Source organism: Bos javanicus, chromosome 18 (assembly GCF_032452875.1).
Source record: "Bos javanicus breed banteng chromosome 18, ARS-OSU_banteng_1.0, whole genome shotgun sequence".
Taxonomy (NCBI): domain Eukaryota; kingdom Metazoa; phylum Chordata; class Mammalia; order Artiodactyla; family Bovidae; genus Bos; species Bos javanicus.
The window spans coordinates 47,367,419-47,381,949 of NC_083885.1; the positions used below are offsets into that span (position 1 = coordinate 47,367,419).

The following is a 14,531-nucleotide window of genomic DNA, read 5'->3' on the forward strand; positions in this document are numbered from 1 at the left end:
GAAGGTCCCGCGGCCGGAGTCAACTTCCGGCCAGAAAGGAGCAGGCGCTTCCTGTGTGAGGAGGGGGTGAGCCAGGTCCTATCGGGTAGCTGAGCCCCAGCGTGCTGAGATACCTCGAATTGCAACTCCGAGACCTGGCTAACCTCTGAATTGAAGGAGCAGTCGTTTCGGGTGGGTCCAGGCAGGGCGCTGAGAGGAATCAATTCGGCCGTGGGGACAACTCTGGACCACATTTCCCAGAGGGCCTGGCGGCCTGTCACTCTTCTCGCGGGAAGTCGAAATTTTCATCACGCCTGGCGGGACCGTTAGATTCGTGAGGCCAGAGATCGTGGGCCCCTGGGGACCTGGTTCAGCTGTGCAGGTTCGGACCTCAGAGGACCCGAAAGGTCTAAATTGAAGAAACTGGAGACCTATACGGAGCTTCTGTGCTGGCGGAATGGAGTGAGAAGGGGGAAAGTTATGCGACTCGTATGCAGATATAGGATGCCTGTCATTGTGGAATTGTGACTATGTGTCCCTATGGTAGTACGTGCTCGTAACACCAAGACAGTGGGGTGCCTGCAACTGTGCGAGTGTAATTATGCGTCCTGTGGTGAGTTAGCGATTGTGTCTGTGTTACCACGTTTGACTCTGTGTGTGAGGATGTGCAGTTTGTGTTCTCTTAAGTATGACTGTGCAGAATGTATGGGCTTCCCCGGTGGCGCTAGTGGTAAAGAACCTGCCTGCCAATGCAGGAGACTTAAGAGACGCGGGTTCGATCCCTTAAGACGCGGGTCAAGAAGATCGTAAGAGGGCATGGCAACCCACTCCAGTATTCTTGCCTGGAGAATGCCCTGGGCAGAGGAGCATGGCAGGTTACAAGCTATAGGATTGCACAGAGTTGGACACGATTGAAGCGTCTTAAGCATGCACGCACGTGCGGAATGTACGAGTCTGATCAGCTGTGCGGTTGTTACTCCAGAGTTCAGTTCTTAGGAAACCTCTGTGAAGTTTGGTTTGATTGGAGTCCTCAACAGCAGTAACCGCAGCTTTCTTCTGAGACACTGGGAATGGACGGGATACCCCATTTTCCTCTGATCTCCTTTACCTGTGTGTACTGAGGGGTGGGGATGAGGATGGGGCTGGGCTGGGGCTGACTTGTGACCTGACCAGTGTCTTACCCTTACTTTCTACTCTCCCAGTTCTACCCTTCTCCAGGTGAGGCTCAAAAGAGAAGGAAAGAATGCATGATGAACTTATGCAAACAGTGTCCAAGGTATGTTGGGATTTCCTCATTGCTTTCTGTCTTCTGAAAGTTAATGCTTAATAAAGGTATATCATTTGATGATAAGTTCCTATGATTTTCCTACTGGAGAAAAGGGTAGTTGAGCCTGCTACTGAAGCACAGTAACTCCCATATACCTAATGTTTACTTATTTGGAAAACGGCTCCACTTCTGTTTGTCAAATTTTTTTCTTTTTAAAGGCAATATTTATTATGACTTTAAAAGCATGACTATTTTAGAGAGTTTCAAAACAATTACCAAGAAAAAAGTAAAATAGGACTATTCAAAAACCAGTGTTAATATTTTTGTGTATTTTAGTTGTTTTTCCAAAATCAAATTACACTTCATTTACCATTTTGAGTGATAGTCACTCAGTCATGTGTGACTCTTTGCGACCCCAAGGCCTGTAGCCTGCCAGTCTCCTCTGTCTGTGGAATTCTCCAGGCCAAAAAAGTATTCTCCTCTGTCATCAAATGATCTTTGTAAATACAATTTTTCAAAGGTACATATTATTTTTTTCATGAATGAGTTATAGTTTATTCTTCAAATCAGTTGTATGAGACATGAAGTCTTTGCTTTATCTCAGGAAGGGGGTGGAGGGCTGGCAGGCAGCTAGAATTTTGGAGTCTCCTTCTAACTAGAAGAAACAAAAATATCTTTATTCATTTATGTTTCAACATGTCTCATCTTGGGGAACTCACCAATCACAAGGCTATCAATCACGTTATTTTTTTTTTTTTTTGAGTATTAGAGTGTACCCAGGTATAAGAGTCAGAATAGGGATACTATCTTCACAAGGTATAAATTTGGAGCTGAAATTCAGTTCTTATGGAACTAAGTTTAGAACTCTCAATTTTAAGAATGTGTGTTTGGTACAGAGGCAAAGAAAATCAAGAAGAGAATCAGTCTTCTCAAATAAGCTTAAGGCCTTTCTATCTGAATTTCTTCAGAAAGAGTTGAGTCCTTCCAATCCATTCTCCTGTGCCAAAGCCCAAACAGAGCATCTGGTTCCCCTCTCCCATCAACCTCTAATTATACTCACCAGCTCTATATTGAAGATATTGCCCAATATTAATATTCTAGGGAGGTAGTATACTGCAGTGGGGAATACATTGAAATTTGTTTTCAGAAGCTAACCTAATGTTTGATCTGGAAATATCTGAAACATTCCCAGTAAAATCAGAGAAAGACAAGGGTACACACCATTACCAATGTTATTTAACATTGTTCTGTAGGCATTAACCAAAGCACTTAAACAAAAGGAAAAATTAGGTTAAAAATTAGAAAAGAGGGTGTAAGATTATTACTTTTTGCAGATGACATGACTGTGTACCTGAAAAACCAAATCAACTTATAACCAACACTCTGAAATAAGCAGGACTTCATAGGAAGCAAGGAAAAGAATACTTTTTTCCCAAAATTTCCACTCTCAACTCTATGGCTAATTTTTTTGTTGCCCTGGATAAAAGCTTGTGCAGTCTCTAAAATTTTTTTGATCACTCTTCAGTATTTTTTGGTTATTTTCAGTCACAAGATCAGACTTATTTTAGTAATTACACTCTCTGGTTGAGTGTAATAATGTGCAAATTTTATTTAAAGCCTGTTCTCTGATCTTAGGCTTACTTCAGGCTAGAAGCTTGCATTGTGAAAAGGAGGACATACAGTCCTAAGCTGCTTTGTTTCCTTAACCTGAACTCCTTTCTCTGCTCCGTAGTCCATTTCTTTCCCATAGTCCTTTATCCTCCTATTCCTAGGTATTAGTCTCTGGATCTGCTCCCAGATATTATCCTGGGCCTTGCCTTTTACAATTATACTGGACTTCATTCACCATTCTTATGTTAGTTTCCTAGCTTCTGAATATAATACCTTTCATTTGCTTATTCTCTAGTTTTGATGGCACACATAAGCCAGTACCTTCCCAAGAAAAGCTGGACAGGAGAAAATTTAACATTCATTCTCTATGAATCTAGAATTGTCTTGAGCTAATTTTCATACTAGCTTGGTATTTAATATTGCTTGGTATATAATCTTCATATTAACTTTGAGTATTGAATTCTCTGCCAAAATTTGTTGTCCTTTGTAATATTAAAGGAATTAGAGACTTCCCTAGTGTTCTAGTGGCTAAGACTCTGCACTCCCAAAACAGGGGGCCCAGGTTTGATCCCTGGTCAAGGAACTAGATCCCACATGCAGTTAATTAATTAATTAAAAAATAAAGGGATCATTTCATTTTCTTATTTTAAATAGTGCTGTTGAGTCATCCATTCCCATTCCGATTTCTGAAAATTTTTAATGTGATCCACACAAGGTTTTAAAAAGTTCTGTTTTTCCCTGATATTCTGAAATTTTACTCCAAAATATAACATAAAGTATTTTTTAAAGTCTATCACATTTCCCCCTCTTTTAGGGCTTAAAGGGAACATGGGAAGGGACTCTTATTTATGCAGATTTTACTGTGGCCAGGCACTGAGCTGCAGGCTTGCTATTTCATCTCATTGGAAAAGTCCACTCTATTTGCACACTCCTAGACAGATCCCTCTGTACATAGCAGATATGGCTTGGCTGATGTAATAGGATCCAGCTCCTTCAATTTGCTTAATAATCTGTCCTTTTCTCTAGAGCTCTCTATCATCTCATTTACTACCATCATTTTCTTCTCTCCTTCCATTGTGAAAGCATGTGTGTTATTTTCAGGGGTCAATGATGTTCAGGGACGTGTCTATAAACTTCTCTCAGGAGGAATGGGAATGCCTGGACTCTGGTCAGATGAATTTATACAAAGAAGTGATGTTGGAGAATTTCAGCAACCTGGTTTCAGTGGGTAAGGATGACTGTCCCCCCAATTCAGAGTCTGCTCTTGGGAATGTCTCCTTTCTCCACTGTGAATTACTCATTCCAGGTAACCAGCTAAATTCCTGCTCTCTGTCCCCCAAGGAATGGTTGAGTTGGAATGGAATGGGAGAGCTGGAAATGGGCAGCTCTGTTGGGATATGGCTGAAGCTTCATCTTCATTTTTTCTCTCGTCCTTCCTGTAGTGGCATCTCTCTTGATCACCAAAGGACTGGATCTGATTTCTGGGACACCAACAGCATAACCATGTCCCGTGTCTTTTCTTGTGATCAGGACTTTCTAGTTCTAAACCGGCTGTGATCTCCCTTTTGGAACAAGGAAAAGAGCCCTGGATGATTGACAGAGAACTGACCAGAGGCCTTTGTTCAGGTAAGCAAGAGATGATAGTGCAGGAGTAGAGCCTGAGGAGATACTACCTGTAGGATGTTATCAGGAAACTCCCTACAAAAACCCAAGGCCTCTTCCATAAAAGATATATCTTGGTTTTTTTCCTCTTATACTTTTTTCTCTGTCCAACGTAGCAAGTATTAATGCCTTCCTTCTTCATTTCCAAGGCAGTTATTCTACCCACTTTTTAGATTTTATTCCTTCATTGGATATGCTGCATTTAGACTTATGTAAGAGTAGATATTCCCACCCTAAGAAGTGTGTGTGTGTGTGTGTGTGTGTATTTGTGTTTTCTTTTCCAATTTATCATTTTATCTACTGGTTTTCATTTTATCTACTTTCCAGAAAATTACTAGCTGTAATTTTCAGAACCCTTTCCCAATCACTCCCCTCTTTGTCCTCCCGAAAAATACACACTATCTTGACTTCTAACTCTCTGAAGTAATTTTTGCCTGTTTCTGAGTTGCATGTAAGTGGAATCATACAGTACTTATGCTTTTTTCTTTCTCAACTTCATGGGATACATCATCCATGTTATTGCATATCAGTTCAGTTCAGTTGCTCAGTTGTGTCCGACTCTTTGCAATCCCATGGATTGCAGCACACCAGGCTTCTCTGTCCATCACCAACTCCCGGAGCTTGCTTATGCCTGTCCATTAAGTCAGTGATGCCATCCAACCATCTCATCCTCTGTTGTCTCCTTCTCTTGCCTTCAATCTTTCCCAGCATTAGGGTCTTTTCAGATGAGTCAGTTCTTTGCATCACGTGGCCAAAGTATTGGAGTTTCAGCTTCAGCATCAGTCCTTCCAATGAATACTCAGGACTGATTTCCTTAGAATGGACTGGTTGGCTCTCCTTGCAGTCCAAGAGACTCTCAAGAGTCTTCTCCAACACCACAGTTCAAAAGCATCAATTCTTTGGCGCTCAGCTTTCTTTATAGCCCAACTCTCACATCCATACATGACTACTGGAAAAACCATAGCTTTGACTAGACGGACCTTTGTTGGCAAAGTAATGTCTCTGCTTTTTAATATGCTGTCTAAGTTGGTTATAACTTTTCTTCCAAGGTGCAAGCATCTTTTAATTTCATGGCTAGAGTCACCATCTGCAGTGATTTTGGAGCCCAAAAAAATAAAGTCTGTCACTGTTTCCATTGTTTCCCCATCTATTTGCCGTGAAGTGATGGGACCAGATGCCATGATCTTAGTTTTCTGAATGTTGAGTTTTAAGTCAACTTTTTCACTCTCTTTTCTTTGACTTTCATCAAGAGGCTCTTTAGTTCTTCACTTTCTGCTATAAGGGTGGTGTCATTTATGTATCTGAGGTTATTGATATTTCTCCCAGAAATCTTGATTCCAGCTTGTGTTTCATCCAGCCCGGAATTTCTCATGATGTACTCTGCATATAAGTTAAATAAGCAGGGTGATAATATACATGCATTTATTGCATATAGCTAATGTTGGTTCATTCTCAGTGCAATGTGGTATTCCATTCTATGGATATATTTTACATTATTCTGTATTGCTAATTATTATAAATTAAGTGTCCTTTCTACTACTGACTATTGGGTTGTTTTCCAGTTTTTAGCTGTTTTACATAATTCTGCTGTGAACATCTGTGTACGTATATTTTGGTGCATATATATACACATTTCTTTTTGGTGTATACACAGGAATGGAGTTACTAGGTAACAGGATATGTGTTGGTTCAGTTTTAATAATGCCAGTTTTCCAAAGTGGTTACGCCAATTTATATTTCCAATAGCAATATGAATGTTGCTATTGCTCTGCATTCTTGCCAGTTCTTGATATTGCCAGACCTTTTAATGTTAGCCATCCTGTGGTATGTTTATGTGCATGTGTGTGTGTTCTGTGACTTGCCCATTTAAGTTTCTTGGTTCTGTTCATTGGGTTGTCTTTCTTTCTCTTACTGATTTGAAGGAGCTCTTTGTATAGTCAGAATATGAGCCTTTGTAAATATCTACCTCTATCACTTCCTTTTTTATTCTCTTAGTGTTGTCTTTTGATGTTATTAATTTTAAGAAGACAAGCTTACCTATCTTTTCCTTTATAATTGTTGCTTTTTGTGTTTTGTGTAGGATTCATTGCCTACTCCAAAATCATGAAAATACTTCCTGTTTTATATTCTAGTAGCTTTGTTGCTTTACCTCTTACATTTAGATCTCCAGCTCCTTGGAGCTGATATTTGATGTAGTATGAGGTAGGAGTCAAATTTCATTTTTTCCCCCCTGTGAATATGCAGTTGAACCCAGCAAGGTCTACTGGAAAGACTTTCTCTCTATATAAGACAACTTTGCCATAAATCATGTGTTGCCATATCTATAAGTCTGTCTTTATTATGTTCCATTTGCTTGTCTACCTTTGTCTGAATACCATACTAGAATGGTACTATAGCATTTTAAAAAACCTGCTCACTGTTCTGTGTTGACATTGTTTCCTTTATTCTTTTCCATGAGCACCTGTATTTTTCAAAATTTCTTTTATAACTATAGTCCACATATCCTAGTGACATTGCCCTTCGGTAAAATTGCCTCCTTTACAGTACTTTTAATGTATATTAGAAAGAAAGTGTTTATTAGACATACTTAATAGGGCATTACACTCACTCCAGTGTTCTTGCCTGGAGAATCCCAGGGACAGGGGAGCCTGGTGGGCTGCCATCTATAGGGTCGCACAGAGTCAGACACGAGTGAAGCAACTTAGCAGCAGCAGTAGCAACAGGGCATTACACTGTAGTTTTGAAACTTTTGTTTTCCCCTTTTTCCTTTAAATGCTATTTAAGTCAGTAAATAAATAAAACTCCAAAAGTACAAACTATAAAGCAAAATCATGAACTGAAAATACATCAAAATTAAGAATTTCTGTTAAATGAAGGACAAAATAGATAAATTTAATGCAGAGTAGATCGGAAGATAGTTGCTAATTAATAGGAAGAAGTTAGTGACCCAATAAAAATACTGATAAAGGTTAATGAGGTTAAAATGCTAATTAATAAGCCTTTCAGATGTTGACACTTAATAATTACAAATGCAAATAATGACAGTAATGAATTATCACTTTTCACTTGCTATCATGGAAAAGTAGGAAGCTGGATAACGACAGCTGTGAGTGGGGACTTAGAAATTCTTATGCATTCTTGGTGAAAGTATAAAATGGTATTGCCTTTCTCATCTGTTACTACTTAAACTGGTATACATATGCCCCATTTTTGAGTATCTATCTACAATTGAAAATCATACAAAAGGGTAAATACTTAATGTCTTTCCAGTGCCATACCAGTGTATTTTTCTTGTTCACTTGAGGATTATTTAATTATCTGGGGAAATGTACCTTTGTTTCACTTATTATTTGCTATTCATTAGGGACCAAGTTCTCTTAAAATTAGATATTAAATTTAAAAAGATTGGTAAATTGCAAATGATTTGTCTAGTGGAAAAGGTAGTCTGGAAGGAATAGGATAATATCTTATTATCTTATTCTTATCTAATAGGATTATCCTATTATCTTAAAATTTTTTATCCTTTTTTTCTGTTAATGTGGCTGGTATCACCATCTGCTTTTTTATTTATTTATTTAATTATTTTTTTTTCACCATCTGCTTTTATGCTTGCTTCTGGACATCCTGGGCTTGAAATAAAGATACTGTACTACTGCACTCTATAGTACTATACAGTAAAATATACACAAGCACAACCACTTGTAGAGGATGCACACACGTGACAGTGTACACCAGACACGTGAGTTATGTGATCGGACATGTGAAAGATGTACTTTTGCATTTTTTAAAGTTTGCAACTTGAAGGTTTGTCTGTAGGGGGCTTACGGTATTGTTTTCTCCATTCAGCCATTCTCTTTTTATTTGAGAGTTTAATCCATTTACATTTACAGTTATTGTTAATAAGTAACAACTTACTATTGCTATTTTATTATTTTCTGTCCTTGTAGTTCTTTTGTCCCTCTTTCCCTCCCTTGCTGCCTTCATTTTCTTTCTTTATTTGTATTGATATGCTTTGACTCCTTTCTTTTTCTTTTGTTTATCTTCTATAAGGTGTCTTCTTTGTAGTTATCATGGGGCTTTCAGAAATGTAACAGTATGTTTTATGCTGGTAACAGTCACATACAAAAATAATTTTACTTCTCCTTATCCACTCTTTGTGCTATTGACCTTGTACCCATCTGGTACATAGATTAGTTCACCAACCAGGAAGCTTCCTCCAATCCTTCCAAGTATTTTACTGGAGTGTCATTATTTAGGCAAGTGTGACCAGCCCCATCCCTTGAAACAAAGGATCCACTGTGAATCACCTCTTTATCATAAAGTCAGATATGATCAAAAGACCCTTGTTGTGAATAATGAAAGATAGTCCAGTGGTTTTTGAAGCTGGGAACAAAGACCAAATACATTTTTTTTTAATATCACAAGTATGTATATTTTCTGTTAATTCTTTCTGCCCAGTTCAGTACCAATGTCCCTGCCTATGCTGGATGTTCCTGACTCCAGATTTTCTCTGGTTCCATTTTTCTAGATTTCTAGTTTTCTTTGAGAATGGAAAACTATAATCATCCTTTCCTGTGGGATGGGGAGGAGATACACTCTTTGAATTCATCCTTCAGCTTTTACTCTGCTCTGCACTCTGCTATTAGAAGTGCCTGATGCCTCCAGTTCTTATGTATTTGAAGGGATTTGCACCATGAATCAATACTGTGGAATTCACCCACTGGAGCTTGTTTAGTATTCTGTGGTCTGCAGTCACTTATCACTCATCCATTGACTTTCCAGTTTCCAAGTTCTGTTTCTTCTCCAGTATCTTTTATCCTCATGGGGTTTTCCTTTCCCTTTGTTAAGCTTTTAGTGTAATTTTCTTATGGATTCGTGAAAAGCATTGGTAAACTTATACCTACAGTCTGCCATTTTTAACAGAAATTATGCCCCCTTTTAAAAAAAATATAGTTGTCCCTCATTAAGTCACAAATTCTATATTTATGAATTCATTTACTCACTGAAATTTATTTGTAAATCCCAAATCAGTACTTACAGTGTTTTCATGGTCATTAACAGATATAATGCAGAGTGGTGGAAAATCCTCTTTTCTCACAGAGACTGTTTCATTCTTATTCTCTTCTTTCTTACACTCAAGCTACCTCCCTTCTTAGTGACTGCCATGGCATGAAGATTCCATTTCTCTGTCCTGGCATCAGCATCACAGAATTCGAAAGCAAACTATTTTCACTGCATCCCCAACATGTACCAGGCTCTATTCACAGAAGTGATTTACCTGTCTACCATTCTCACCAGTTTCATTCAGCACCCTAGACTTGCTGTGGGCTGTCCCCCAATGTGAATTTGCCAACAATATACCCTTTGCTTAAAGTCACTAACCCTCCACTATCCCCATTTATACATTTCAACACATTTATTCCTCAGTAGTCCTGAAAGCATGACAGTTATCCACAAATTACAAGACATAGTATGGTGCTCTGTGAGTATGTGCTTATATAAATGTATATATGCTTAGAATCACTATATAATGTGGAGGATAGCCCTGAATAATGTGGACTCGCTGAAGTTGCAGGTGATTCTGATCCCCACCAGGTTCTCTTCAGCTTCCTCTATTGCCTCTCCTTAATGTCTGTGCTTTCCTTAACAATTTTACAAATTGCTTACCCATGTTTGAGAACTATCTAACTGTTTACTTTCCCAAATATTATTTTCAGTTTAATCTTTGCATTTTTCAGAAGTTTAACCTTTCCCAGAATAAGAAAAATAAGCATATGCCTTTTTGTTTTCTTTCAGATCTGGAATCCATGTGTGAGACCAAGTTATTATCTCTAAAGAAGAGACATTTTAGTCAAGTAATATTTACCCATGAAGACCTACCCACTTTTTATCAGCCAACATTTCTCATTCCACATCAAAAAACTATTAATGAAGAGAAATCCTGTGAATATAAAATATGTGGAAAGGCCTTTAATCAAAACTCACAGTTTATTCAACATCAAAGAATTCATTCTGCTGAAAAAAACTATGAATGTAAGGAGTGTGGGAAATCCTTTAGTCGTGGCTCACTTGTTACTCGACATCAGAGGATTCACACTGGTGAAAAACCCTATGAATGTAAAGAATGTGGCAAGGCTTTTAGTTGTAGTTCGTATTTTTCTCAACATCAGAGGATTCACACTGGTGAGAAACCCTATGAATGTAAGGAATGTGGAAAGGCCTTTAATTATTGCTCAAACCTTAATGATCATCAGAGAATTCACACTGGTGAAAAACCCTATGAATGTAAAGTATGTGGAAAAGCCTTTACTAAGAGTTCACAACTTTTTCCACACCTGAGAATTCATACCGGTGAGAAACCTTATGAATGTAAGGAATGTGGGAAAGCCTTTACTCAACATTCAAGGCTTATTCAGCACCACAGAATGCACACTGGTGAGAAACCTTATGAGTGTAAGGAATGTGGGAAGGCCTTTAGTAGTGCCTCAACACTTACTAACCATCACAGAATTCACACTGGCAAGAAACTCTATGAATGTAAAGAATGTGGAAAGGCCTTTATTCAGAGCTCAGAACTTATTCAACATCAGAGAATCCATACAGGTGAAAAACCATATGAATGTAATGAGTGTGGAAAGGCTTTTAATAAAGGCTCAAACCTTACTCGTCATCAAAGAATTCACACTGGTGAGAAACCTTATGACTGTAAAGAATGTGGGAAGTCCTTTGGTAGTCGCTCTGACCTCATCCGCCATGAAGGAACTCATAATGGATAAGTGATAGTTCCTTTTGATAAACTTGATAGTAATATTTTTAAAACAAGTGATGCAAAAAAAAGCAAGGGGAAAAAACTGAAGGTTCTTCTGTGTAATAGTTTCCTAGGGTTGCTGTAATGAAGTACCAAGTACCACAAAACAAGGTGGCTTAAAACAACAGAACTTATTCTCTCATAGTTTTTGAGACTTGAAACCCAAAATCAAAGTTGTTGGCAAGTTTGATTCCTTCTAGGGACTCAGGAAGAATCTGTTGCACACCCTTCTAGCTTCTTATAGCAGCAATTTTTGACATGCCTCGGCTTATAGAAGCATTGCTGCTGTCTCTGCCTCCATCTTCATACTACGTTCTCTGTGTGTCTCTGCATCTGTTCTGTTATACAGACACAGGTCATATTGGATTAGGGCTCACCATAAGGACCTCATCTTAACTTGATTTTATCTACAGAGACCTTATTTCCAGGTACTATCACATTAACATACCAGGGGTTGGACTTCCAATATAGTTCAACCCATTACACTGTTAACACTATTTTTTCTAATGTGTTTGTAATTTTATGTATAACATTAATCAAATGTATTTAATAATGTGAATTCAAGGTCTAAATTAAACCCCCTTTTCCCTCAAAAAATTCTGTCCCCAAAATTCTATGTTTTAGGACCATCTTTTCTATTTCTGTGGCCTACATCATCCTACACTGTAAATTGTGTTGCATAGGCTATCTTTGAATTCATGGTGGAATTATAAATTTGTATTTGAAGATAGCTTGTTAAGTTAGTATTTTCTTGTTGTTAAAAAAAAAACAGAGGGCACAAAGAAAGATTTATAAGCCTGTGAAACAGAAATGACTGCTTTCAAATTATCATAGTATATCCTTGCAGGCTTTATTTCATATAATCATGATATACATGTTGTACATATGGTACATGTTGTACCATAACCTGCTTTTATCACGCTACTATTTAAGTACAGATGTTTATGTATTATTATTTTTAATGGTGTCATAATCTTTTCTGTGGTTGACTCTCATTTTGCTAAATAACTACTGATAAATATTTTGGTGCCTGTTTAAACTTTTGTAGTTACAGAAGTTGCCTTCTAAATGCAACTTTAGTACTTTTTTTGTTTGAAATTTCAAAACATTTAATTTCAATGTTGAAATAACTAATGAATATTTTCTCCCTGTAAAAAATTGCCAATAATCCCCAATTCCCTCATAATCACTATTATGAATTTATTTTTATCCATTGAAACCTTTTTTTTAAGTTTTTTACATGCATGTGCACATACAACCAAATATGTAAACAGTTTAGAAAAAGTGTTGCTTTATACTTTTTTTTGTATAATTACTAATGATGGTTATGTTGGATTGTTGTAAGGATTTAACTCATTTGAGTTAAGTGAAAAATGGGAGTCTTACTAACATATAGTAAGAATGTAGCTGGTAGTTATCCAAAATTAACATTAATATTTTCAACATTATTATTTATGGAAAGGACTTTTACCATGTTTCATCATAATTTATATCAAAGAATTTATAATGAAAAAAGGACCTATGGCTGTAATGTTTGCAAAAAAGCATCTTAGCAACACTTACTCCTTATTCAACATGAAGTATAAAAAAAAAAACACTAAGAAAACTCAGAGACAAAGAATGGGTGAATAAGCCTACATTAACACCTTGTACTTCATGCTGCACAATTATCTCATACCCAGCAAAAAACCTATTTGTCAAGAATAGTTGAAAACCCAATTGTCAAAAAAGAGAAAGACATGAAATATTGTTAATAATCACTTCCTTCTCAGAAAATCTGTAGATCATATTCTTTTCCAGAATGGGAAAAAATTAAAATATGATAACAATAAATATTGACAATGCTCCTCCAAATGTTGGGGCTTCCCTGGTGGCTCAGTGGTAAAGAATCCACCTGCCAAGCAGGAGACGTGGATTTAATCCCTGGGTTGGGAAGATGCCCTAGAGAAGGAAATGGCAACCCACTCCAGTATTCTTGCCTGGGAAATCCCATGGGCACAAGAGCCTGGCTGGCTACAGTCCGTGAGGTAGCAAAGATCAGACACAACTAAGCAACTAAGCACACACACACAAGCATACAAGCACCTTATGTAGAAAAACTTTTGAGGGTTGGCAGGCAACTAGATCTGTATTTAGATTAAAATGTATAGACTGGGACTTTCCTGGTGGTCCAGTGGTTGAGAGTCCACTTGCCAGTGCAGGGGAAAAGGGTTTTATCTTTGGCCCAGAGTCGGACATGACTGAAGTGACTTAGCAGCAGCAGGAAGATTTCACATGCTGCAGGGCAATTAAGCCAGTGCGCCACAACTAGTGAAGCCTGTGCACCCTAGAGCCTGTGCTCTGAAAAAAGAGAAGCCACTGGAATGAGAAGCCTAAGCATGGCAACTAGAGTAGCCCCTGCTCCCTGTAATTAGAGAAAGACCCCTGCAGCAACGAAGACCCAGCGCAGCCATGTCCCCAGCTTCTGTGCTTAGTCTTGTCCGATACTTTGCGACCCTGTGGACTGTAGCCCGCCAGGCTCGTCTGTCTATGGGGATTCTCCAGGCAAGAATACTGGAGTGGGTTTCCATGCCCTCCTCCAGGGGATCTTCCCAACCCCGGGATCGAACCTAGATCTCCTGCGTTGCAAGCAGATTCTTTACTGTATGAGCCACCAGGGAAGCCCAGCACAGCCATACATGAATTAAAAAAAATTTTTTAATGTATTGGCTTGCTGATATCAGGAAATCACTAATAAATGAACTAAATATGTAAGACAAAATGTCAGAAAAATGAAAGCAAACTAAATTCAAACATAGAAGAAAAGACTTCCCTGGTGGTCCAGTGGTTGCCGTGCCAATCTTCCAATGCAGGGGGTGAAGGTTTGATCCTTGGTTGGGGGACTAAGATCCCACATACCTCTTGGTGAGGAAAAAATAAGAGATTGTCAAGAGAATGAGAAGACAATTCATCAGATCAGATCAGTCGCTCAGTCATGTCCAATTCTTTGTGACCCCATGAATCGCAGCACGCCAGGCCTCCCTGTCCATCACCAACTCCCGGAGTTCACCCAGACTCATGTCCATTGAGTCAGTGATGCCATCCAGCCATCTCATCCTCTGTTGTCCCCTTCTCCTCCTGCCCCCAATCCCTCCCAGCATCAGAGTCTTTTCCAATAAGTCAACTCTTCGCATGAGGTGGCCAAAGTACTGCAGTTTCAGCTTT

The 14,531-nt window shown here is 38.4% G+C and overlaps 1 protein-coding gene across 9 annotated transcripts; it reads left to right on the forward strand.

The window, feature by feature from the left end:
- Positions 1-32: 32 nt before the first annotated feature.
- ZNF829 (zinc finger protein 829) lies at positions 33-12,948 on the forward strand. 9 transcript variants are annotated; one of them, XM_061386057.1, is made up of 5 exons: positions 33-171; positions 1,182-1,255; positions 3,959-4,085; positions 4,388-4,483; positions 10,316-12,948. In XM_061386057.1, the coding sequence occupies exons 2-5, from the start codon at positions 1,223-1,225 to the stop codon at positions 11,293-11,295; spliced, it is 1,236 nt and encodes a 411-aa protein (XP_061242041.1). In that variant the 5' UTR covers positions 33-171; positions 1,182-1,222; the 3' UTR covers positions 11,296-12,948. The 9 variants fall into 9 exon arrangements, with proteins under 9 accessions (XP_061242041.1, XP_061242036.1, XP_061242040.1 ...); XM_061386052.1 differs by lacking the exon at positions 33-171 and adding an exon at positions 207-592; XM_061386056.1 differs by lacking the exon at positions 33-171 and adding an exon at positions 207-525.
- Positions 12,949-14,531: the final 1,583 nt, after the last annotated feature.

What these genes read in the sequence shown, in the direction of transcription:
- ZNF829 (XM_061386057.1), top strand. Translation starts at nt 1,223, where the DNA reads ATGCATGATGAACTTATGCAAACAGTGTCCAAG. An exon ending in CAGCAACCTGGTTTCAGTGG is followed by an intron (nt 4,086 to 4,387) that starts GTAAGGATGACT and finishes TCTTGTGATCAG; the next exon opens with GACTTTCTAGTTCTAAACCG. An exon ending in GACCAGAGGCCTTTGTTCAG is followed by an intron (nt 4,484 to 10,315) that starts GTAAGCAAGAGA and finishes GTTTTCTTTCAG; the next exon opens with ATCTGGAATCCATGTGTGAG.